We start from the raw sequence: 25,086 nt of genomic DNA, 5'->3' as shown, positions 1-25,086 counted from the left end.
CCCCGAACGCGAGCCGTCACGGGTGCACGCCGGTAACGGCCACACAGCAGCGGCTTGCAGATACTCTTCCCAACATCCCTCTCCGCCACCTTTCTCCCCTGAATCCTCTTGTTATGTCTAAACAAATCCTGCTATGGAGCAACAGCCACAGAAACCCTGGCAAACAGCCACTCTGCACAGAGAAATGGGACTTGAACTACAAGTCAGTTTCGATTTCTAAACAGAGGAAGCAGTGATCGGACTGGAAGCAACACACGCCCATTGTCATCGGAAGGCATAAGCTTCATTACAGAGAAACTGAAAGCTGATAATTTCTTAGGCGCTATTCATCCCTAGGAGGCCAGTTACCATGGAAATCTCTCCTCCCTGTTCTTCTGCTTAGAGAATATTTATATGGAGTAGGAAGAGAAACATAAACACGATGGAAAGATTAAACAAGACAAGGCACAGTTTGCTACAAATATTTTACATTTATTATAAGAATACAGTTTAAAAAAAAAAGTCCCACCGATCTATGAGTGGTAATTGGTCTATTGGAAAGGAAAAAGGGGCTATTCAAAAATGATCTGCGCTTACAAAAACGATGACATTATGTTTTAAAAAGTAGAAAATAATTTAAAAACATCCTACAATGTTAGCCAAAGTGTATTTCTTCTGAATGTAAAACTAACAAATAAGTGCTAAATACAGATCCGAAATAAAAACGGTAAAAGACAAGACAGCTACCCACCTAGATATCCATCTCACTCATTTTCAGACTTGTTTTACAAAGCCAGACAAACTCATCAAAGGCTTTGCTTGCGTGCGTTACACTTGAGCTTTTTATGAGAGGCACGCTATTTCCAGTGCTGCTTTAATCCGCTTCACAAATATATTATCTTAAAATAACAACAGAAGATTACAGGTGCTTTAACCTGGCAGCATTGGCACTGAAAGGAAACTGTAAGCCAGAGTGCCCTGCTCGAAAGGAGGCTCCCGGTGGGGCTGAGGGCTGCCCGTGCCCGCCGCACCACGCCCTCACCTCCTAAGGAGGAGGGGCGGAAGCAGCCCTGACAGCGCGTTTCAGCCGCCACTCGCTGCGTGCCGCCCACGTCAGGGCCGGGAGCCGGCTGTACATTCCGTCTTCGCTTCCCGCGTGCTTGCGCTCCGCGAAGTCAGGGCTGTTCCCGGGACTGTGACAACTTGACCTGATTCTCTTGCATTTATATGGCTTTTCCTAACCCTATGTGGTTGTGTGGCTATGACTTCAGAGAGGTCCGATCTTTCAGGGCACCCACCAGACCGAACCAAGGGAAAACAGCAAGAAACCATACCATGAAGTAAGTCAGCAGAACTCACACCACCACCAATCCCTGCCGGATTCCTGCTACTGCAGCAGGCCGTCTGCTTTAGTATGTTCAGCATAAGGAGACATAAAATCCACAGGCCTCTGACCAGTAAAGCTGTTTCAGTAAGAAATCTCAGTGCCGAAGCAAAGTGGCCAGTGGTCCACGGTGAAAGTCTGGTTCGCAGGATGGCTGGGGCAACGGACACTTCATGTGGTGAAATGGTCATCAAGCAAGAGGGAGTTTCATGCTTTTGGCCACTTTGTGGTCATGAATCTGAAATAACCAAAACCCCTGCCTACCAGTTCCCCCTTATCTTTGATTTTGATTTGATGCTCAGAACCTATAGCTGGGATTGGATTTAGAATCACAGGGGATTATAAAACATACTTATTATGGGGAATCAGGTGAGCCTTCTGGAACCAATCTCTTTGACACGAAAGTCAAAAATAGTGAATTCCATTAAAACATGTATATTTGCTGTGCATTTCAAGTGCGAAAGGCCTAAGATCAGAGGAGAAATCATGGCAAGTAAGTTCATTTCTGTTGGAATTGGTCTTCCACAAAGCAATTAGACTGGCAGGGAATGGGCCTCCACAGCATCCTGTCATCTAAATATAAGACCTGCTACACTTTGGGTTATGGGAACTTTCACAGTTGTACTAAGCATGTCTCTGGGCACCATGCCCTCTGCATTTGCTTACAATAGTCGGGCATTTCTTAAGAGCAGGCAAGCAAGTTTATTTCTACCAAGTCAAACTATTTGCAAAAGGACAATTTCTAGGTAATAATAGTGTTTTGCCCCCCACACCCCACCCCACTGTCTTCCATATTTAAAAAAACAAAAACATGGATTAACAAGCTTATAAAACTGTCAGGATGATCCTCTTGCCTGGGATCTCAGTAATAGCATTCCAGATTCCTTCTTAGCCCTTAAGTTTCTGAATCCAGGGCACTTAGAAATTCAAGTTCCTATCAGGGGTTGGAGGGAGGGGATTTAGTTTTTTGCTTCATAAATATCTTTCAAGTAACCCAAAATATGACCCCCACCAAGGTTGTCCAATTTGACATGAAGAAAATTAGTAAGTTTGGAAACAACTTCATTTCTCATCCTCAGATTTTTGCTGTTTTAATGTATGAATTAGGATTTATTTTTTTAATGGCCATCTTATACTCATCCTGTGTTGCTCAGAACATTGCTATTTCCCAGTGACATCTGTCCTATTCTCTCAAAGTAAGATATTAGTTACTGATAAGACGAACTGCCTGGATGGTTCCAGTTTTCTCGTGGGTGTTTTAACTGAGTACAGAGGGATGAAAATAGTGTTTCTGTTATCGCTTTAATTGTTGAAATCTGGTTTCTTAGCGTGTCATTTTAGAATCTGCTTTGGATAGATTCTGGAAGGTGCTTATTCTAAGATGTTGTCAACAGACAGGGCAGTGATGTTTGGCTTTGGAGGAAGCATACTGCTCTGGGAGAACCTGGAAGATAGAGCTTGGTTTCAACATAATGGTGCTCTGGGCTCTGAATCTCTCAGGTGGGTGCCTTATGTTAAAGCGGAGTCTTCATACTTGCTACCCTCTTTCCTGAAGCTATGAAAAACTCTTTGACATTGTACAAGTGAAATACTTTCAGACATTTACTGACAAGAGGAGAGTGAAGGAAACAATAAAACTTATTGGCAGAGAAGAGTGGAGTGGGAAGACTGAAAATCTCCAGAAGCTGAAAATAGCCATTAGTGTTTTGACATTTCTCTGGAGGTGTTAGGTCACCTAATGAGCTTCCTCGGGAGAGTCAGCAGGCTGCTTCCCCAGGCACGTCTGCCCACGGTGGTCCTTCCGTCCTGGGACAATCTCCCCAGAAACCCCCTGGCAGTGGTCACGCACACGCCACCCAGTCGTCCTGCGTCCCCCAGAGACCGTGACGGGGCCTCTGTGTGCTCCGAGCTGCATCTGCCCCGGGGCGTCTCGCAGAGCGTGTGCAGTCGGCCTGGTGGGTGGATGCCCGGGAGCTCCTGGGAGGCACCCTGAGCACCAGAGAAGCTCTTCGGTCTAGGCCGATGAAGACACTGATAAAAGCTGATGAGAAAAGGCCTTTCTGTTTCGTTAAAGAGATAAACTGAGGATAAGAGGAAAAAATCAGCACCGACCAGAAAGAAAAAAAAGAGAAAACAGACGAACCAGCACCCAGCAGGGTTCCTTGAACCTGATGTGGCAGAAGAAGCTCCTGAATGAATAAGGCAGAGGGAAGACATTGCAAATTTCTGCTACGGGGTCATTACCATTACTGAGAACCTTTCATTTCTCGGAAGAACACTCACATCTTCTGACTTAAGCGGTAACGTTTGGGAAGGTAATGTCTGAATTCAAGATGTGAATCTTTTTAGTGACTCCTAAATGTTCTTCTTTGGAAGCTCCCACAAGCCTGCTGGCAAGGAGGGAAGCGGAATCTGTCTAATTGCAAGCAGGAGACCCCCACGAGGGACCTCTTCTTGCATAAAACACAAAGCAGGCGCTCTTCCTGCAGGCTTCCTCCAGCGCTGACCCCCCAGACACACGTGCGCTGCCCTCAGCTCCTCACCGCTTAAGAGCTGGGCTGAACCTCTCGTGCTTGCCTCTGCCACAAGAACCATGCAACAGGGGCTTCCTCTTGAGTACAGGGGACGCAGAGAAAATCCAGTCGACAGCTGACTCGGCGTCCTTTAAGACGTGTCGCAGGGACTCGAGACGTGCCGAAGTTTAACAACACAGCAGGAAGCACCTCAAAACTCCCTTCTGAGGGCCCGCCCTCCCTCACCGATGCTGCCCGTATTTGCCGGCAGGTGAGCCCGCGAGTCACCACGCTGGTTCTCTGCGCTTGCTCTTTCTGCCCTTCGGTCTTCCTTCCTGCGTGTCTCTGCTCTGCCTTCCGTGTCTGACCTTGTTGGCTGAATGGTGCAGAGATGGGCTTTAGGAAGGTGCCCCGATTGCTTTCCCTCCCATGCCACCAGTGTAAAGACAAGGAGCGCTGCTATTCAACAGTCATTTTCTTTCCCAGAGCAGGGCTCCTCCCAGGAAGGTCTCCCTGGGGTGCCTCTCGGGGTCCATGAGTTAACATTCGCCAAAGGCAGCGCTAACATCTGTTGAAGCAGCGTTGACCTCAGCGCGCTCTCCCTTCTAGGAGACCAGCCCTGCTGCAACCAGATTTCTAGTAAGCTGTGAATAGTCAGCGATTGAGTTTAGGAAACAGGATCACCAACTCACACATAGAGACTTTGAGTAGTCTGAGTCTGAACACACATGGCCAAACCCGCGAGCCGGCCAGACCGTGAGCGTGTGTCAGCCAGCACGGCATCGGCTCGGAGCGAGGGACGGGAGACCGCTCCCCGTGGACAGAAGAGGGGTTGGCTCGCCCGCACAAAGGCCCCCACACTGGCGGGTGACCTCTCTGCTTCTTCTAAACTTTCCGTAGGGAAGGCTCTGACCTGCTGGCCCTGCTCCTCAGGCCCCCCCAGCGACACCGTCAGAGTCTCGGTTCCGCTTTAACTACCTGACAGTCTCCGCAGGGACTGCATCTTCCTGCCACAGAGGAATCTTTCCTCTTCCTCGTTTGCACACGCTCGCCTCGGCCCCTTATTAGCAGAGGCGCTGAAGCCTACGCTCATCACTTCTCCACAGTTTAAAGTGATTAGGAATTCAGTACAGTAGGGTTTTCCTCCCACCTAAGAATCTCAGTCCTTACTAGGCAGTTAAGGGAGTTTTAATGTCTACTCTTAACAATTTAGAATGTAACCTTTGAATCAGCATGAGGCAGTAGGATGGTTTTAAAGGGGTAATAAATATTTCCTTAAATCGAATTATGACTGAGACATATAGTTTACATACCTTCTGTCTTATAATATCGTCTTCTAAAGGAGAATTTTATGGGACTCTGCGGCTGTACCAGTATCTTCTTCAAGTAGGTATTTGTGGTACGTGAAATCCTGACTTCTAAATTAGTATATTTTCTTTGGCAGAAATTAAGATGCGGTTTTGGGTCCTCCCAAATAATACAGTATTCAGACTTGATATGAAACTCAAAAGAGAGAAAATAAATAAAACTAAAATATTTAATAAAAAATTTTCTGGTATTTATAAGCAAATCAGAGTTAGTAATAAAAGAGGTAACACTTTATTTTAATGGTAAACTTTCATGCTAACTTAATAGTATAATGGAAATGTAATATAAACTCATTTTCATATAAAATCTTTTTCACTTAATTAACATATTAATACATAAAGAAACCGTGTCTTTTGCAATTATCTGCCCCTTTGTTGTCTTTTGTATTTCGCATTTATTCTGTTTGAGTGAGGGCTGTGACCTCCTAAATACAAAAATTAGTCTTTATGTGACTCAGAACAGTGTTTACGGACAGTCAATTCTGTTGATAAGAAACATCTAAAATACCAATTTTGTGATGGGGGAATATGCATGTGTAAAAAGAAGGTTAAGGCAAACAACTTCTTTTTAGAAAATATCAACTACTCTCACTTCCGAGGACACGCAGCCGCAGAGCAGTGCCCATGGGGCACGTGCAGGGAGGTTTTCAGGTGCATTTTTGGGGCGCCCGAAGACTCACCAGAATAAACCAGGAAGTGGCGTGACCGAGGTAACTGAATGACGACCTAGACGTGTATTTCTGTGTTGCCATTTTTATGTTTACCCCACTGTAAGGCCCTCAGTGTGTGGCATATAATTAAAACCCTTTCTTCATGACACATGTCACACCAGTGTTGTGAAGCTATAGCTATATTAGTGGTATTAGCCAAACTTTATGTAAGACTATATGGCACAATTGAAACATATGAGTTTAACATACACAAGAAAATTGTATTCTGGTTTAAAGGAAATGAAGACTATTTCAATGACTGAACGTTTTTTTTTTTTTCCTCTTAAAAATGACCCTCAAATATGTGAAAAAAGTTGTGAAATATGCACTGAAAACTCAAACAATTAGACTCGTATTCTACACTGATAATGCTAGTGAGAGGTTTCAATAATATAGTATTTGTGATAAAATGGTAAATTATGGATGAAGAACTATATTGACTATTAAATTTGGGAGATAAAAGAGAAGTGCTTACATGAGACCTTTCACTGGGGACCCAGTGACAGGATGGACTGGAATGAAACCTCTGGCTTTGAGCATCTAAACTAAACCTATTCACCCTTTATTATTATTTCCTAGAAGAGAAAGAGAATGTTGGCTTTGGGAAGTAACCTTAGGTTACATGGAACACAAAATAATTTTAGGTTTCTTGTGTTGATAGTAAATGCCTACTCGACAGTAAAAGATTTCTTTCCTTGAAAAATGATGACCTACCTGTCTATTTCTCATACAGGTTCCTTGGTGACTCGAGACAGAAAAATGCAGGCGAGGGTCCGGCTGCCTGGGCTCACCTGCCCCCTACTCTGTAGTCATAAATTTAAGGAATGACGACAGGAATGGGACAGGAGAAGAGATGCAGAATTTGAAAAACCCATTCACAACACAAAGATTTGTGACCTGGCTGAATTACATTTAGACTAGTGGCAGTTTTGGTTACCACCATTTTCTTACTAAACAAGTCTATTTTGTATGTTTCTGAAGCCTTCTTTCCCTACATCAACTTGCAAATTCAGAGGAGTATTTGCATGTGGGCTTTCTGGGTATGGATTAGCCTCCTAAAGTACATAATTCCAATAATTATCAGTGACAGAAGGGATGAATAAATTATGCTTTAAGCACAACAAAATTAATGGTAAAAAAAAATGGTCTGCATAAGTTTTTCTTAATGCATGTGCCTATATTAAACTGAATATTCTATACAACTGATATGACCCTGAAAGAAGTTATTAATCCTGAACTATACCACAGCCTGCTTTGGGACACAGAATAAGATAGAATTTAAATGCTGCAGATGTCACGATGTTATGAAAAGCTTCTTTAATTTAAGCATAGAGTTATGATGTGAATTGTAAATTCTAACAGCCTGGATGAGTGAAATATCAAAGCCGTGTTCGTTCTTTCCACCAGAATGCAAAGATTAAGCTTCAGGTCTTGTTCACAAAATTAAAGCCCAAACCTTCATTCTCTCTTTGCTGAGAGCTAAGCTTTGGGGCTGCTAAGTGATGGGAGGCTGTTTTTGTTTTTTTTTAAATAAAGAATATTACAGAAGTGCACTTGGAAGCACTGGCAAAGGGCAGAAATGTCCCTATTTTATTCTTGCTTTTGAAAGCTGGCAAGTGACTGTAGACCAGAGGTCTTAATCTTGAGTCTGGGCTGTGATTTACCACAGTTTATGCCATCAAAAGAAGGTTTCATTTACTCATAATACTTGACAGAAGGGGAACAAAGCTGATTTTAAGAGAAGTTGCTTTGTATATTGCACTATTTTTGAGGGCAAGTTTATTATGCTTTCATTTTCATCTGGATGTGGTACTCATGAAACGTGTATGGACCTTGCGCACACAGCCCCTTTCTTCAGCATTATTCTGTGTGCAGTGGTATTCCCAGGCAGCAAGTGGGTGGACGGGGCGGAGGCATCTCCATCCCGTAAGCGCCTGCACTGAGCACAGACCGAATGATCACTGCTGTGCGTGTGGACACAGGCCGGAGCACACGCGAAGAGCTCCCAGGCCACATCTACCCCTGAGCGTGAGCGTCTCTTACACACACGTGTTTCCTGAGGCAACTATATACAGAACCTGGGGTAAGTTCCCCGGATGCGGCCAAGACTCAGCCCAAGAGAACCCTAGTTTAAACTCGGCAGCGTTTTCTCCCCGTGACCATCTCCACACGGCGGTGAGAGCTCCCGGGGAGCGGTGTGAGAGCAAACAGACGGAGAGGGGGCGATGCAGGGCCACCTCTGCAGCTCCCCCTTAATAATGCTCATCTGACCTCTGAGCCGTTCACTCCAGTCACTCTGCCTGGCTTCTGGGGATTATCTGTGTGTGTGTGGGGGGGGGCGGTATGTGAGCGTGCCCACGTGCCCACAGGTGCCCACACGACTATGTTTATGAACTAGGACCATTCAGTTTGGACAGCCCTGGACACTGGCACGGATGAAAGGAATTGAATTCTGAGATGTCTCCTCTCAAATGAAGGTGCTTCAAAGCATGTCGTGACGTCTGTTGTGCATTGGAGTGTCCCTAAACAATTTTTGGTTGCCAAGAAAGCTGTATCTAAGAACTGAAAACGTTTCTCAGAACCTTGTTCATGAATTCAGATCATGAAGTAAGTGTGTGTGTGTGTGTAAAGGCATAACTCTGGTGAGAAGGCAGAGTCTCTGTCTCCCTTCCCTCCTCTGGGATGACTGCGCTAGCTGCCCCTTCTCCAGATCACTGTTCCAACCTGGGTCTCACCATCACAGGTCGCAGCTGTCTAAAACCGTCCCTAAAAGCCCTGGCCTCAGCTGCCAGCTCTGTAAGGAGGCTCTGGCCACCATCTCTGACAAAGAGGAGGGAAACCACAGCCTCACTTGGAGGGTGGAAACGGGAGGGCTCTTATGCTTATTTCTGTCGAGAAAGGAGAGAAACCCCCGGGAAGTCTGAACAGTTCTCAGTGTGAAGTGATGTTTACAAACACACCCCTGCCCTGGCGGTGCAGGAAGCCGGCTTCAGTCGGGATGTGCCTCGCAGACCACGGACAGACGGACGGAGCAGGGTTTGCGGCCGGGGCGGCAGCGGGGAGCCAGGCCTGGAGGAAAGCGGCCAGCGGAGCGCCAGTGGTCCCGGTGTGGGCAAGACGGGTGGGCTCCCTGCACGCTTGAGCCCGTGCCTGTCGACTCCCACGAGGCTGGGGCTGACGTGCCAGGACCGCGGGGCTGAGCCAGGAACACCCGTGCAAGGACGGCTGCTTCAGTGTCTTTGCCTTTGACTTTTTTTTTTTTTTAAAACAGCACATATTTAAAAAACAGTTAATAAAAAAGTAACCTTAGAAGACGGCTGCACACAACGCTGTATACACTCATGGTTAACAAGGAGAACAGTATTCCTCTGCAAGGGGACAGGCCGCGGCCACGCTGCTCCGTCAGGAGGTGATCTTCTTCTTGATGACAGCGAGCTCTTTCTGAAGTTCACTGAACTTGGGGCGGTTTTCAGGTTTATAATCCCAACACTTCATCATGATTTTAAAAATGTCCTCCGGACAGTGCTGAGGGGCTGACATCCGGTATCCTGAAGACACAAGAGGACAGAGAATTTAGGACGGGGGTGACCAGACACCACTGTTCACACAGGGCATCGCGCAGGGTGCAGTTTTCAGTACCACATGTTGTCGGTTATCAGAAACAGAAATGCCATTTTAGGGCAGGCTGATTTTTTTTTTTTCTGTAAGTAATGCAGGTTTTAATATTATAAAACAATATCATTACCTTCTAGTTCCATGAACTGATTTTGTGTTTGTGACAAATGAACAAAGCCTGATGTGAGAAACATCACATACAAGCGCATGTTTTAGCTGCTCTAAGTATTAGCTTTTAGATGCTATAGGCAGTCTTTTTTTTTAAAACATCTCTTTCACTCAGGTTTTTGAAGGTGAAGAGAGGATGAGGATTTAGGAACATTGCCTCAAAAGTGAAATAAGCATGGATACAAGTCATATTCCTCTGCAGCTGAGCAGACCCATTAATGCAGTCGCTGGGCAGTGTCTCAGCAGGGTGCTGGGTGGGGTGTGTCCGCATGTGCTCAGGGCTGGGGAGGACGCTGGCAAGCCACCCTCCTGCCCCCAACCCAACAGCCATGCCCCTGGAGGGGCCTGATGCTAGGGCACTGGCGTTTTGTTGAAAGTACTTTTTGTTGAAAGCTGTGGACACACAGGTCCACGCGAGGGTGTCATCATCACATGCCTAGGCCTGCCTTTGATCTGAGAATACTACGGGGTTTCTTGAGAACTGTTACAACACTGTCACTTCTTCCTGAAGTCTAACTACCTTTCAATTAGTAGGGACATTAACAGTGTTTACTTGGCATAGAATAAAAAACAGGTACTGTTCCTCAGCCTCTTAACTGTTTCCTTGGAAGAGACTGAATGGCACAGCCTTGCAGATGTTATGCTAGGCAGAGGCAGTGGAAGAAGAGCCTAGAGCCTTCTATTTCCAAGGTGCTGGATGTTTCACAGTCTTTGTGGTTGGTTTTTGTTGTGTAAGATCCACACCATCCTTCAGGTTCAAAAGTAGATGTACCAACACCTCTTCTATTGGGCTTTGCTGATAGCTCGTGATAAAGAATCCACCTGCCAAGCAGGAGACCTGGCTTTGATCCCTGAGTAGGGAAGATCCCCTGGAGAAGAAAACGGCAACCCAACCAGTATTCTGGTCTTTGAAATCCCATGGACAGAGGAGCCTGGTGGGCTACAGTCCATGGGGTCGCAGAGCTGGACACGTCTGAGCGACCACACACACACACACACACACTCACTTCTGTCTGTCACGTGCCCAAACAGCACCGCCTTCCAGACGCAGCCTCAGCCTGCCCCGGGCGGCGGCCGTGGATGCTCTACCCCGCGTCCTGAGCTCACCTCTTTCCACCTGTTCCCGGGCCTGCTGGTTTGTCATTCCGGGGTAGGGGCAGACCCCCAGGCTGAAGGTCTCCCAGAGCAGGATGCCGAAGCTCCACACGTCACTCTCAGAGCTGTATCTCCCTGGAGGGCGGACAGATCACAGCCAGCTCACTGGGTAAGCAGGTGACAGTTTCGGGTTGTATGTGTCTGTGTCAGTCACATGTTTAAACTTACCAGGAACTCAGCAATTACTGATCTTATTCTCTTGTCTAGTTTTGCTTTCCAGGAGGAGTAATACACCAAATAAATGAACAGTCTTCAGGTTGTTAGTTTAACCAAACCACCTTCCAAATCACATTTCCCCTACCAAGAACACATACTCACTCAGTATGCAAGCTTACAGTCTCTGTGGCCTCTAAGTGAGATGGATGGTTTATATAAAAAAGATATAAATTTGTATACATCAATGCCTAGGAGATTAAATAAGCTGGGAGTTATGTAATTTTGTTTTTTGCCTGCATTCAATTTCTTTCTACTAAAATTACAAAGTTAGAGCAGTGGGAAAGTTTCTTAACTTCAGTTTTTTTTACTCATCACGGTTTACAGATATTCTTACACGCCTAAAAGTCTAATTTTCTCCACTGACAGTTTCATTTATGGAAAATTCATTTTTCTGCGTTTTGAATAGAGTAGAAATTAACATAGCCCGCTGATAAAAACAACTTCTTTAAATTACATGGTACCTTGTTTTGTCAAAATATCCTGGTGCACTTGTTTTACTGACTTACATAAGCTAAACTCTTGGTTTTGTTTTTTCCCCTTGGTAATCTTCTAGACAAACACAGAGATAAAAGCCAAACAAAGATACCTTCTGGAATGAATGTGACATCAAGGAGCAGAAGCAAAAAGGCTATGAATTTCCAAGATTTTCCAACATACTTCTGCCATTCCCAGATTTATAAATGCCTAGCCTCTAAAAATGTCTTGTTAATTTGAGTAGGATGGCCTTTTCTCTTTCTTGTAAACAGTACAAGGAAACAGCACAACAGTGCTATGCTGACCGCTCTGACGTCAGAGGCTGGAGTGTTCTTGGGGATCATCATCTCCAGCTGTGTGAACTGCTTCCTTCTTACTGGACAGTGATTATGGACATTCACTGTGCGAGTCAGTACCAAGGTTAGTCACCTTGTCTGCACAGCAACTCTTTTCATGCCTGACATCCAGTGATTCAAAGCTTTTCATGAAAATCATTCAATGGCCAACTAACTCTTCACGGACACGTGAGGCCCAGAGAGCCCAGTGCCTTTCTGTGAGACGGCATCTGGGAAGAGGTCAAGACTGGCCACTTGTGCTGTAAACCAAGATTGCACTCTGGGAGTGAATAACCTAACTCTGTGACCTGACTTCTGAATCTGGTTTTAACTGGATTATTTTAAGGAATTAATTAGTATTTCTTAGTGAGATATAATTGACATGTAACATTACATGAGTTTCAGTTGTACAGCATGATGATTCACTATTTGTATATATTGCAAAATAATCACAGTAAGTCTATAACACTATCATCCACTGTCACAAAAAATTTTTTTTCTTGTGATGAGAACTTTAAGGATCTACTCTTGTAGCAACTTTCAAATATATACAATATAGTATTAACTATAGCAGCCATGCTTTACATCTCCATGTAGAACAACAAATAAGACTTTCATAAAATATATTTTCTCTTGTTAAAAAAATGCTAGGATTTAGAGCCAGTCTTCAGTGATTTCATTCTGGGAGAACTAAAATGTTTCCCAGGTTTGCCGTGACCTGTGTACACACCCAGGAACTCCCTCACTGGACTGGGTTATAAATACTCCCGACTTCCTTCTCATCCTGTTAGAAATCTCTCCTTCATATAAACTGTTCAGCATTTTAAACTTTTTATCAATATTTTTATTGAGGTGTAGTTGACTTACCGTATTGTGTTAATTTCTGCTGTGCAGCAAGATGACCAGTTACACATGTACATACATTTTTAAAAAATATTCTTTTCCATTACGGTTTATCATAGGACACTGACTATTCTCTGTGCTATAAAGTAGGACCCTGTTTATCCACTCTGTATAAAAGCTTCTATCTGCTCACCCTAACCCCCTCCTGCTTGGCAACTACCAGTTGGTTCTCTATGTCTGTGATTCTGTTTAATAGGTTTGTTTGTGCCATATTTTAGATTCCGCATATAAGTGGTATCATATGCTACCTGTCTTTCTCTTTCTTACTTCACTTAGTATGACAATCTCGTTGCACCCATGTCATGGAAATGGCATCACTTCCTTCTCTTTTAGTCCACTGTATATGTGGACCACATCTTCTGTGTCCATTCATCTGCTGATGGACATTCAGGTTCTTTCCATGTCTTGGCTATTGTAAACACTGCTACTGTGAACACAGGGGTGCATGAATCTTTTTGAATTAGAATTCTGTCTGGATATATGCCCAGGAGTAGGCTGGCTAGATGATATGGTAATTCTGCTTTTGGTTTTCTGAGGAACCCCCATCTTGTTTTCCACATTACATTCCCACCAACAGTGGCTTCCCTTTTCTCCACACCCTCTCCTGCATTTATTTGTAGACTTCTTAATGGTGGCCTTTCTGACTGCTGTGAGGTGGTACCTCACTGCAGTTTTGATCTGCATTTCTCTGATAATTAGAGATGTTGAGCATCTTTTCATGTGCCTGTTGGTCATTTGTTTTTCTTATTTGGAGAAATGTCTATTGGGTTGTTTGTTTATTGTTGAGTTGTATGAACTGCTTGCATACTTTTGAAATGAAGCCTTTGTTAATCACATCATCTCCAAATATTTCCTGCCATTCTGTAGGTTGTGTTCTTGTGTTCTTTTTAGTTTCCTTTGCTGTGCAAAAGCTTGTAAGTTTGATCAGGTCCCATTTGCTTACTTTTGTTTTTATTTCTATTGCCTTGGGAGACTGGCCTTAGAAAACACTGGTACGATTTATGTCAGAGAATGTTTTTTCTCCTGTGATCTTTTCTAGGAGTTGTATGGTGTCTTAAAGACTTAGGTTTAAGTCTTTGAGCCATTTTCAGTCTGTGTGTATGATGAGAGGGTGTGCTGCTCAGCATTTTATAAAATTAACATGAAAGACTGCTAAAAGCAGTCCCTTACTGCCCATCAAAGGTCTTCATGTGTGTGCTCAGTCGCTCAGTCGTGTCCAACTCTCTGTGACCCCGTGGACAGCAGCCCACCAGGCTCCTCTGTCCATGGGATTCTCCAGGCAAGAGTACTGGAGTGGGTTGCCATGCCCTCCTCCAGGGGATCTTCCCGACCCAGGCATCAAATCCAGGTCTCCAGCATCACACACAGATTCTTTACCATCTGAGCCACCAGGGAAGCATGTCTTTATTCTATGACATGCTAAATTTAGGCCTGGCTCTTACAGATATTGGAATTAGAATTTTGAATTAAAGTATTTGGTAAATACGTTAGTCAGCTTGAAATTCAACTAAAATATGCTCTGATTAAAAGGCAGAATTTTACTGGCATAATTGCTTAGCAGTAAGAGAGATTTTAAAGGCAATGTAATGTAGAGAATCTGGCAAACAGGATTAAGAACACATTCTAGAGAGTGGATTTTATTGATAAGCATTTGAGGCCCCCTGGTCCAGCACTGGCTCCCTTAGAGGCTGCTCTAAGAATCAACAAGAAGGTGCTTAGCAATGTTTTGTTATCTAAGAAAACGTCTCCGTTAAAAAAAGATTACAGTCCTTTCTTTCATCTTGTGATTGCTCTCCTTAGGAATATAGCCTCAGAGTAATAACCACCCCAGAGAAGAATCACTGTGGAAAATAGCAGGACTGCCATGCTCTCTGGATTTTGAGGAGTGGTGGAATTCCTCAAAGCTTACCGTCACTTCTCTTGCCAGCACGTGGGAAGACAGACTAAGGGTGAGGCTTAGTATCCCTGAAGTATTAAGTTAAAAAACTGCATTGTTGGAAACTAGAACAGCTTAGTGAATTTCTTACAATGACAACTACCTGCACATATCTATTCCATAGCATGGCTGACATGCAAGATACAAAGCAGGTTGTGGTATCTGGATCCATCCCAACTCACTTCCAAAACAATTATAATCCAAAGCTTGATCTGGAAAACATTCGGTGGTTCCTCAAACACTTAAGCACAGAATTACCATATTCCCTAGTGTGTACACTAGGTACACAATTAATTGAAAATAGGTACACAAATAAATCCTAGTATACAGATGTTTAAAGCGGCACTTCTCACAACAGCCAAAAGGTAAACACTGCTCAAATACATATCAATGGATGAACGGATAAATAAATTGTGGTAGATACATATAATAGAATATTACTAAGCTATAAAAAGGAGTAAAATAATGATACATGCTGTAACATGGTTGAACCTTGAAAACCTCATGCTAGGTGAAAGAAGTCACATACCAATAGTCACATATTATATGATTCCATTTATATGAAATAGACAGAATAGGTATATACATAGCAACCAAAAGCAGGTATGTGGTTGCCAGTGGTTGGGGGAAGGGAGACTTCTTAATGCGGGTGTGAGGCTTTATTCTGGAGTTATGCAGATGTCTTGGAACTAGACAGAGGCAGTATCTGTGCAGCGCTATGAATGTACTAAATGCCCCTGAATTGTTCGCTTCACAACGGTCAGTTGATGTCACATGAATTTTACCTCAGAGCTTTTTCTAAATTACCTGTCTTTAATTTAGGCATTAAGACTTTTGTAAATATTTTATATTAATTTTTCATGATGAAGTACTTTTCACTTTAAATTAACAAGGAATAACTTTATGCTATTTTTTAAATTTAGTTTTTATTTTATATTGGAGGGTAGTTGAGGCAAAATGTCCTCTCAGTTTTAGGTGGACAGCAAAGTGACTCAGACATGTATACGCACATATTTCATCTCTCTCTTCCCAGAAGATTTACACAAGTTCCAGAGACTGAGATGCTAAGAAACCATGTCAGTTTTTCAGAGTGAGAAACTACAGACTTAGTATTTTAGGAACCTAACATCAGATGAGGTTACTGGACCAAACATAAGGCTTTCAAAGGAAATGGTCCAGAGCCACACAACAGTTTTACTCTGAGTCTAATCTGACTTTTAAAATAGAAATAATCTTTTTCTTGGGTCACAATAGAAATTTCAGATGCACACTTACACTTAACAGTGCTTGTACCTCGATCCATCTTTTAAATCTAGTGGTGTTACACATAGAAATCTGATCAATAAAATTGCTGAATTAAGTCTGTACTCATGTGTGCAAAGTTTGAACACTCACACATCCCACGTGCTGCCCCTCAGCTGATTCTCACTTGGGCTCTGCTCTGCCCTAGGACTTTGCCTGTGAAATGTTTCATGCTGATGGAGTCCCTTTCAACCACCAGAAAGGAAGGGTCTCTTCTTACCATAATTAAGCGCTTCTGGTGCTGTCCACTTAATGGGGATCTGCTTCAGGCCAGAAGACGAATATACGCCACCATCCTCTTGACGAGACATTCCAAAGTCACTGATTTTCAGCACATTGTTTTCACCTACCAGGCAGTTTCTTGCAGCAAGATCCCTAGATTACAATAAGACACAGAAAACGCCTTATTACAACAAATTGAAAACCGCTTTCACACTGATGACTTCCACACTTGGCATTTTCACATCTGCAGTGTGCTCATAATGAGGTTAAGAATGCATATGATTTACCAGTCTTTTCCATCTTCTCTGTCACAGGTAAAAACCACGAGAACATGTGCATATGTGACAGGCCACACGCTGATCTAGGCACCACAGGCATCGTTTCCACTTACGCAGGGTTAAGAGGACAGTCACGGGAGAGATGAAGCGGACTGGTATCACTCCCCTTCTGACTGGCCGTCCCCGAGCTGCACTAACAGAACGTCCCGGGACAGGGGCATATTCAGCCCATGGGCGCCGTGTGTGCTGGCTGGCAGGCAGCACGGCCCACGTGACTACTCCACGCATGCAGTGTGACGGTGCGATGGGGAAACTGAGCGTTTAAGGCTTCTTCACTTTCAGTTACTTAAATAGCTGTGTGTGCCTCTGGCAGTGCATCCCTGGAATTCCCCAAAGGCTGGAGAATGGGTGAGGTGCCAAAGAGGCTGGTGCCTTTTCTTTTCCTTTTTGCATCTGGGATATGCAAAACCCTCCCTGGTGATCTGCCCGGCCTCTCTCGCTCACCTGGTTCTGCGTGTGTACTAAACTAAGTTGCTTCATTCACGTCTGACTCCTTGTGGCCCCATGGACTGTAGCCCACCAGGCTCCTCTGTCCACGGAATTTCCCAGGCAAGAATACTGGAGTGGGTTGCCATGCCCTCATCCGGGGGATCTTCCCGACCCAGGGACTGAACCTGAGTCTCTTTTGTCCCCTGCACTGGCAGAGGGGCTCTTTACCACCAGCGCCACCTGGGAAGCTGTATTGTGCTCTGGTCTCTTCATAACTGCTTATTCCAGCCACACTCAACTTCTCTTTGTCCCCAAACATAGGACAACTCCCCTCTTCATGACAAGCTTATTTCTACAGCAGGGCTTTGCACTTCGCTATTCCCTTTGCCTGGAGTGCTCCCCTTCTAGACTTTCGCATGGCTGGCTCCTCTTCATTTATTCTTAGCTCAAACTGTTAGACTTGCCAACCTCTCCTGCAGCTAGCTCCAGCCATAATCAAAACACTGGCCAATGAGATATAAGCAGAACTGTTTAGTTTCTTTAAAAGAAAGAGGAAGTACCCATTACATTTCTGTCCTCAGAGAACTCTATCTTGACCTCCCTTAACTAATAGGAGGATGGTGGTTAACAAAAGAGACCAAGTCTGCATTCTAGTTCTAGTGGGGAAGATGTTCAATAATCAAATTCATATATGTTATATAAATGGTTATATATAGACATATAAATAAAGTATATGAGCATGTATACACACAGAATATCAGAAGAAAGGTCAAACAATGTTGAGTGTTAAGAAGAAAAAGAGCTATATAAAGGGAAAAAGATTTTCAAGAAGGAATCCTATTTTAGATAGATTGTTAGGAAAGGTCTCTTTGATAATGTGAATTTGATCAAAGACTTGAAAGAAGCTAAGGAGCAAGCCATGGGGATATCTAGGTGAAGAGCATCCAAGAGCTGATTCTCACTTGGGCTCTGCTCTGCCCTGGGACTTTGGAATAGTATTTATAGATATAAAGGCCCTAAAATTGGTCCATATTTGGTATATTCAAGGAACATCAAGGAAGCCACTGGAATGGAATGAGTAAGCGAGAAGATAGATTTAATCAGGGTGAGCCAGGACCAAACGATGCATGGCCTTTTAATACTAAGCCCCTTGGATTTTATCGGCTAGGAGGTAAGCGGGGTTCTGCACACAGGATTGACACAGAGTGACTTAGGTTTTGAAGGACGATATGCTACTGTGTGGAGAGTGGACTGGCAGAACCAGAGAGCTCAGTAAGCAGCTTATTTCCAAAGTCCGGAAGACGTGATGACAGCCTGCACTAAGATGCAAGTGGTGGAGGCGGTCAGAAGCTATCAGATTCAGGATCTATTTCCAAAGTACAATCAGGAGGATTTGCTGGTGGATTGGTTGTAGACTGGGAGAGAAAAAGAGCCGTGGCTGACCAAAGGCATTTGGCCTAAGCAACTGGGAGAGTGTGGCTGACAAGGAAACGGGGAACTGGGGGAGAACCACATTCACAGAGAGTGGCAGACACAGCTAGCTGCTCCCTACTGTCCACTTAATCCTCTTTTGTTTTAGCCCCCCACCCCCACCCCCTGGTTTTAGCTGAATATATGGTCATCCAGCTAAAAACTGCTATTCGTCCCAACCGCCCCTGCAGTGAGATCTGGCCATGATCTAAGTTGTGGCCAATGAGCTGCAAGCAGAAGAGCTGTCTAGGATTTCTAGTAAGTTTCTTTTAGAGGGGAAGGACCATTACATTTCTCTCTCCCACCAACAAAAAGAGGAAGCACACTAAAGGTAGAGAAGTAACAAGAGACAAGGGGCCCAGGTCCCTAATGACAAGTGTGGCTGCCACACACGATCTGGACTGCCTACCTTTGTATGTCTAGATTTTTTTTCTTTTAAATGTGTGAGAGAAATTCCTATGTCATTTAAGCAATTTTTGTTTCTTAATTTTTTTCTTTTTTTGGATGTGTGTGTGTGTATGTTAGATCCAGACAAAACTAACCCAGTATTGCAGGTGGGGAGTCTGGTGGTGGACATACTGAGTCTGAGATGTTGGGTAGGCAGTTGGGTGTATTAGTCTGGAGGTCAGAAGAGAGGTCTCGGAGTTGTCCGCTTTCAGGTGACATTTGAGGCTCTGGGATTAGAGAATGCTTTCACCTAGACAGTGCGTGTAGAGAGGAAGGAGGATTCAAGGACTACGCTCTAGAGCACTCCGTGATTTAGAGAAGGACTGCAGAAAGAAGGATGAGGAGCAAGTGAGGCAGGAAGGGAACCAACAGCGGAGCTGGTGTCCTGGAAGCCAAGTGAGGAAGGCTTTTCCAGGAAGAATCAGACAGTAACTGTCAGCTACTACTAAGAACAAGCACAATGAGGACGATGAGCAGGCCATTAGATTCAGCAACGTGGGGTTTAGTGAGACTGACAAGCGTGGTCTCAGAGGAGCGGTGGGTACGGTGGTATGATTGGGGCATGCTCAAAGAGAATGAGAGAAAGAAGTGGAGACAGGGAGGTTTAGCCACTCTTGAGTAAGTTTTTTTATTAAGGCATATCGAGAAATGAGGAGGCAACTAGAGAGCATTTCAGGTCAGAGGAGTTCTTCCTCTAACTTCTGCAGACAGTAATAATACCGTATAGAGGGTAAACTAATGCAGGCAGGGAAACGTGGACATTGCAGGTGTGACGCCTTTGGGAAGAGCTGACGTGCAGTTCTGAGCGATACCCCGGTGCCCAGAATAGTACTGGGCACTAGCAGGTGCTCAATAACGGTGTGCTGAAGGAATACACACATTCTGTTTTATCCTGGGAGTGATCCCTGCTGAAGGCAGGTTGTCTATTCTGTGCTTTCCTTTGTAATACTTTTCTCTTGAGGGACAATCAACAATCTGCTTCTCTTTCAGCTGAGATGGTTTTATGTATTTATCTTTGGAATGTACCTCTACATATCCAACATGATTCAAGACTTCTAAAAAATTGTAGTCTAATTTATACAATTGGTCTTGTAACATAGGAAGTACCTCGAGCACTGACTTTAGCAATAGCTGACTGGTAATATGGTGTTTCCTCAGGGAGTTAAATTAGCCTTGTATATCTTTGTAGGAAACTTGGGCGGTAGTACCTAAAGACATTCAGAAAGGAATGTGATATCTTCTACCTTACTAACTTGGTAAGATTAGCTTTATTCATTAGATCTAGTTTCACAATGGAGAAGCTTAGAAGCCCAAGGTTAAAATTAAATTGCTGATTCGCTTCCCAGTTCTGTGGAAGAGGGAGGGACTCTGGTTTGTTGTTAGACAAAGTGAGTGGTAGTGAAATGCTGGTTCATTCTAATCTGTAGGAAGGAACTTTTTATAAAGGTAAATTCTGTGTGCTTAGGAATGCCACGTCCTATCTATGGTCTAGATTGCCTGAATGAATAACATCTCTGTGACTTATTTGAGTGTCTTTGGGAAAAGAATCTAAAAAAGAGTAGATATATGTATATGTATCACTGAATCACTTTGCTGTAAACCTGAAACTCACACAACATTATAAATAACTCTACTACAGTAAAATGTTTTTAAAAAGTGGATCTGGAAATGCAAAGTTCCAGAGTCAGTTCAGTCGTTCAGTCGTGTCCGCCTCTGCGACCCCAAGAATCACGGCACGCCAGGCCTCCCTGTCCATCATCAACTCCCGGAGTCTACCCAAACCCATGTCCATTGAGTTGGTGATGCCATCCAGCCATCTCATCCTCTGTCGTCCCCTTCTCCTCCTGCCCCCAATCCCTCCCAGCATCAGGGTCTTTACAATGAGTCAACTCTTCACATCAGGTGGCCAAAGTACTGGAGTTTCAGCTTCAGCATCAGTCCCTCCAGTGAACACCCAGGACTGATCTCCTTCAGGATGGACAGGTTGGATCTCCTTGCAGTCCAAGGGACTCTCAAGAGTCTACTCCAACACCACACTTCAAAAGCATCAGTTCTTCAGCACTCAGCTTTCTTCACAGTCCAACTCTCACATCCACACATGACCACTGGAAAAACCATAGCCTTGACTAGACGGACCTTTGTTGGCAAAGTAATGTTTCTGCTTTTTAATATGCTATCTAGGTTGGTCATAACTTTCCCTCCAAGGAGTAAGCGTCTTTTAATTTCAATGGCTGCAGTCACCATCTGCAGTGATTTTGGAGCCCCCCAAAATAAAGTCTGACACTGTTTCCACTGTCTCCCCACCTATTTGCCATGAAGTGATGGGACAAGATGCCATGATCTTAGTTTTCTGAATGTTGAGCTTTAAGCCAACTTTTTCACTCTCCTCCTTCACTTTCATCAAGAGGCTTTTTAGTTCCTCTTCACTTTCTGCCATAAGGGCGATGTTGTCTGCGTATCTGAGGTTATTGACCTTTCTCCCAGCAATCTTGATTACAGCTTGTGCTTCTTCCAGCCCAGCGTTTCTCATGATGTACTCTGCATATAAGTTAAATAAGCAGGGTGACAATATACAGCCTTGACGTACTCCTTTTCCTACTGGGAACCAGTCTGCTGTTCCATGTCCAGTTCTAACTGTTGCTTCCTGACCTGCATACGGGTTTCTCAAGAGTCAGGTCAAGTGGTCTGGTATTCCCACCTCCTTCAGAATTTTCCACAGTTTATTGTGACCCACACAGTCAAAGGCTTTGGCATAGTCAATAAAGCAGAAGTAGATGTTTCTGGAACTCTCTTGCTTTTTCAGTGATCCAATGGATGTTGGCAATTTGATCTCTGGTTTCTCTGCCTTTTCTAAAACCAGCTTGAACATCTGGAAGTTCACGGTTCACGTATTGCTGAAGCCTGGCTTGGAGAATTTTGAGCATTACTTTACTAGCATGTGAAATGAGTGCAATTGTGTGGTAGTTCGAGCATTCTTTGGCATTGCCTTTCTTTGGGAGTGGAATGAAAACTGACCTTTTCCAGTCCTGTGGTCACTGCTGAGTTTTCCAAATTTGCTGGCATATTGAGTGCAGCACTTTCACAGCATCATCTTTCAGGATTTGAAATAGCTCAACTGGAATTCCAGAATAATCAAAGTAACTTTAAGAAAGAAGTATAAAGTTGAAGGACTTACCTAACCTGATTCTAAATATCACTAGAAAGGTATCATCATCAGTACAGTTAAGTAGAACTGATATATCACAGATCACTGGAGCAGAATAGTGGGTCCTGAAATGGATCACAGATGTGTGGTCACCTGACTGGACAGAGGCACTGGGCCGCAGGGCGCACCTCCTAGTCCTGGCCAGGGGACCTGGTGACGCCCCCTCGGGCCAAACGCCATTCCTCTTGGTCAGAATGAACTTTTACTCAGTGTTGCTGTTTAGTCGTTTACGGGGTCTCGGGGTCAGACCTCTCCTCAGAGTAATGCCTGTGCTGCACAACGGCACACGCTATTGTCACTACAGCCCCAGCATGGGGTTTGTCCTCTGAAACGAGGATTTCAGTTTTATGAGGGACAAAGCGAAAACTAATTTAGAGATACCTTCAACTCAACGTAAATAACATTTCAGTAACGTTTACAGAAAACTCTACTTTCTGTGGATTGCACGAAGTTCAAGTCCATGGAAATGGTATCTTTGGGCATACTCTATGAATTAAAATAAAACGTTAGGCCTTCAGGCAATAAGCATGCACTGCATACTCACCCTTTGGCCTAATAGTCTAAAAAGTATTAAAGGAGATAGGAACCACAGATACGGTCTCTGGGCTGAGAAGCTGACAATCTAATTTGGGAGATAAGGCAGACACACATTTCTGCCCCTTCTCTCCTCTCTGTTCATTTCTTTATTTAGCTCCCAGCTGCCTAGCCCCAAGTCAGACATGGCAGGAGCCTCATGCTCCCTGCCTCTCCCCACATGAAACTGCCGGAGAACAAGTCAACGTGAGCCAGTGTGTTACTGCAAATCCTACAGGAATTCAGAGATGGGGAGTCTCCTAACAGACTGGCGTGGTGTTCACAGAAGGTAACCGTGATGCTGGGAAAGATTGAAGGCGGGAGGAGAAGGGGACGACAGAGGATGAGATGGTTGGATGGCATCACTGACTCAACGGACATGGGTTTGGGTGGACTCCGGGAGTTGGTGATGGACAGGGAGGCCTGGTGTGCTGTGGTCCATGGGGTCGCAGAGTTGGACACGAGTGAACGACTGAACTGAACTGAACTGATGGGAGATAACTTTACCTTACCAGGTGCAGAGGATCAGTGCAGTGAATGCTGCTGGCTGCCAAAAGGACATGGAGCTGTTCCACTTAGGTCTGCTGCATAATCTTATTTGAAGGTTCAAACTTTTAACTGTATACCAAGGGTCTCTTACAAGTTGTACACAGTATGAGACAGGCTAATTAAGGATGAAATGAGCACAGAGAACATTTACAGGAAATCCAATGCCAGCAGGCACTGGAGACGAGCACACTTTCTATGCTCTCTGGAAATTACCACAGTGAGCAGCTTGCTCTGGAGCGACGCTGCCTCGCAGAGCAAACAGTGTGATGAGCCAGGGACAGCCAGGAGGCTGGGCCAGTGGCGGGCCCCACCACTGATGGGGCTCTTAGTCCTCCGTTCGGCTGCTTTATCCCCAATGTCACTCACTGCTTGCAGCTAAGATTAATCCCTCACGGAGGAAAGGACTTAAGAAACATTTGCTTCTTTTCCCACTGGGTCTGGATAATTGTTACTGTTTGGTCGCTAAGTCGTGTCCAACTCGCTGCAACCCCAGGGACTACAGCCCGCCAGGCTCCTCTGTCCAAAGGATTTCCCAGGCAAGAATATTGGAGTAGGTTGCCATTTCTTTCTCCAGGGGATCTTTCCAACCGAGGGACTGAACCAGTGTCTCTTGTATTGGCTGGTAGATTCTTTACCACTGAGCCACCAGGGAAGGCCCCGGTCTGGATAAAACTGAGTCACAAATAACTCTCAGCACTTAGGAGGAGAACACCTGAGATTTCCTCATTCTAACACACGGCAGAAAGCCAATAACCCAGAGGTGGGGGATAAAGGAAGCCGACTTCACCTGCCTTATTATGCTCTGCTAGAGAACAGAATCCGCCTATCTATTTCAGATATTTCAGAATACCGCACAGCATATGTGTAAGTGATGGCTGCGAGCACATCTGCGGAGCATTACGGAGGAGCAGTTGAAAGCAGCAATTCTGAAACGCCGCGTCGGTGGTTCACTAGCTCTTGGACTTTTAGAAATTTACTTATGCTTAGCCTCGGTTTTCTCATCTGTAAAGGAGGAAGGATGAGAGTATCTGCCAAAGATTGTTGTGCAAATTATGTAAACTGTTTAGGACAGCAATTGGAAAACAGCAGTAAAACTTGAATTTTAGTCACAGAAACTGTGTATCGGAGAATAACTGCCTTCTCCTCCCTTCTAACTGGAATACCTGTTTGACCACCTTTCTATTTATATAAACACAGAAGCCATCCAATTTAGTTCTTCTAACAGCAACAACTTATGTGGCATTTGCTAAATGTCAGGTACCATATTAAGCTCCTTTCATAAAAGCCGCTTAATTCTTCTAGTTACGGTACTGATGACCTCCGTCTTTATATAGGAGATGAACCTGAAGGCTGGAGGGTGAAGTGGCCCGCCTAGGGCTGCACAGTCAGTGGGGGGCTACTGAAGTCCAGCCTCAGAGCCTGCCACAACTGGCTGCCTGCCTCATGCCTCTCAACACACCTCGCGCTTCTCTTCCAGAATGCAATCCCATTACACACCCCGCATCTGCAGCCAGTGGCTACAACTTCCGAAATTTAAACAACCGAAGAGTTAAAAGTTGATTACTTTTTTTTTTTTAGAAAATAAATCTTTTAATTGCTTTGTAATTAGCACAGAAGTTGTACTTCAAACTCACATTTTTATTTAATAGATGCTGAATTATCACACTAGAGCTTTGATTCAAACAGTATAGGAATCGTAATGGTTTAAATTTTACAAAATTGCATTCAGTAGCAGCATCATGGGAGTTGTTGTCATACAATTAAAAGACTGGGGTTTGAATAAATAAAAGAAACCC

General features: G+C 44.3%; 1 protein-coding gene across 5 annotated transcripts in view; it reads right to left on the bottom strand.

Annotated features, from left to right (window-relative positions):
• Positions 1-25,086, bottom strand: part of FER (FER tyrosine kinase) — a 453,310-nt gene that overhangs the window by 3,603 nt on the left and 424,621 nt on the right. For 4 of the 5 annotated variants that reach the window (XM_043913752.1, XM_043913753.1, XM_043913756.1 and 1 more), the window contains 3 exons: positions 16,278-16,432; positions 10,844-10,966; positions 451-9,501 (listed from right to left, as the gene is read on the bottom strand). In XM_043913752.1, the coding sequence (XP_043769687.1) occupies positions 9,356-9,501; positions 10,844-10,966; positions 16,278-16,432 (424 nt within the window). In that variant the 3' untranslated portion in view covers positions 451-9,355. Of the gene's footprint in view, positions 1-450; positions 9,502-10,721; positions 10,967-16,277; positions 16,433-25,086 lie in introns of those variants that run through there. The other variant, XM_043913751.1, reaches the window with a different exon arrangement.

The sequence above is a fragment of the Cervus elaphus genome, chromosome 9 (assembly GCF_910594005.1).
Source record: "Cervus elaphus chromosome 9, mCerEla1.1, whole genome shotgun sequence".
Taxonomy (NCBI): domain Eukaryota; kingdom Metazoa; phylum Chordata; class Mammalia; order Artiodactyla; family Cervidae; genus Cervus; species Cervus elaphus.
Note: the sequence above shows the minus strand (reverse complement) of the source record. Positions and strands in the feature narration are given on the sequence as shown.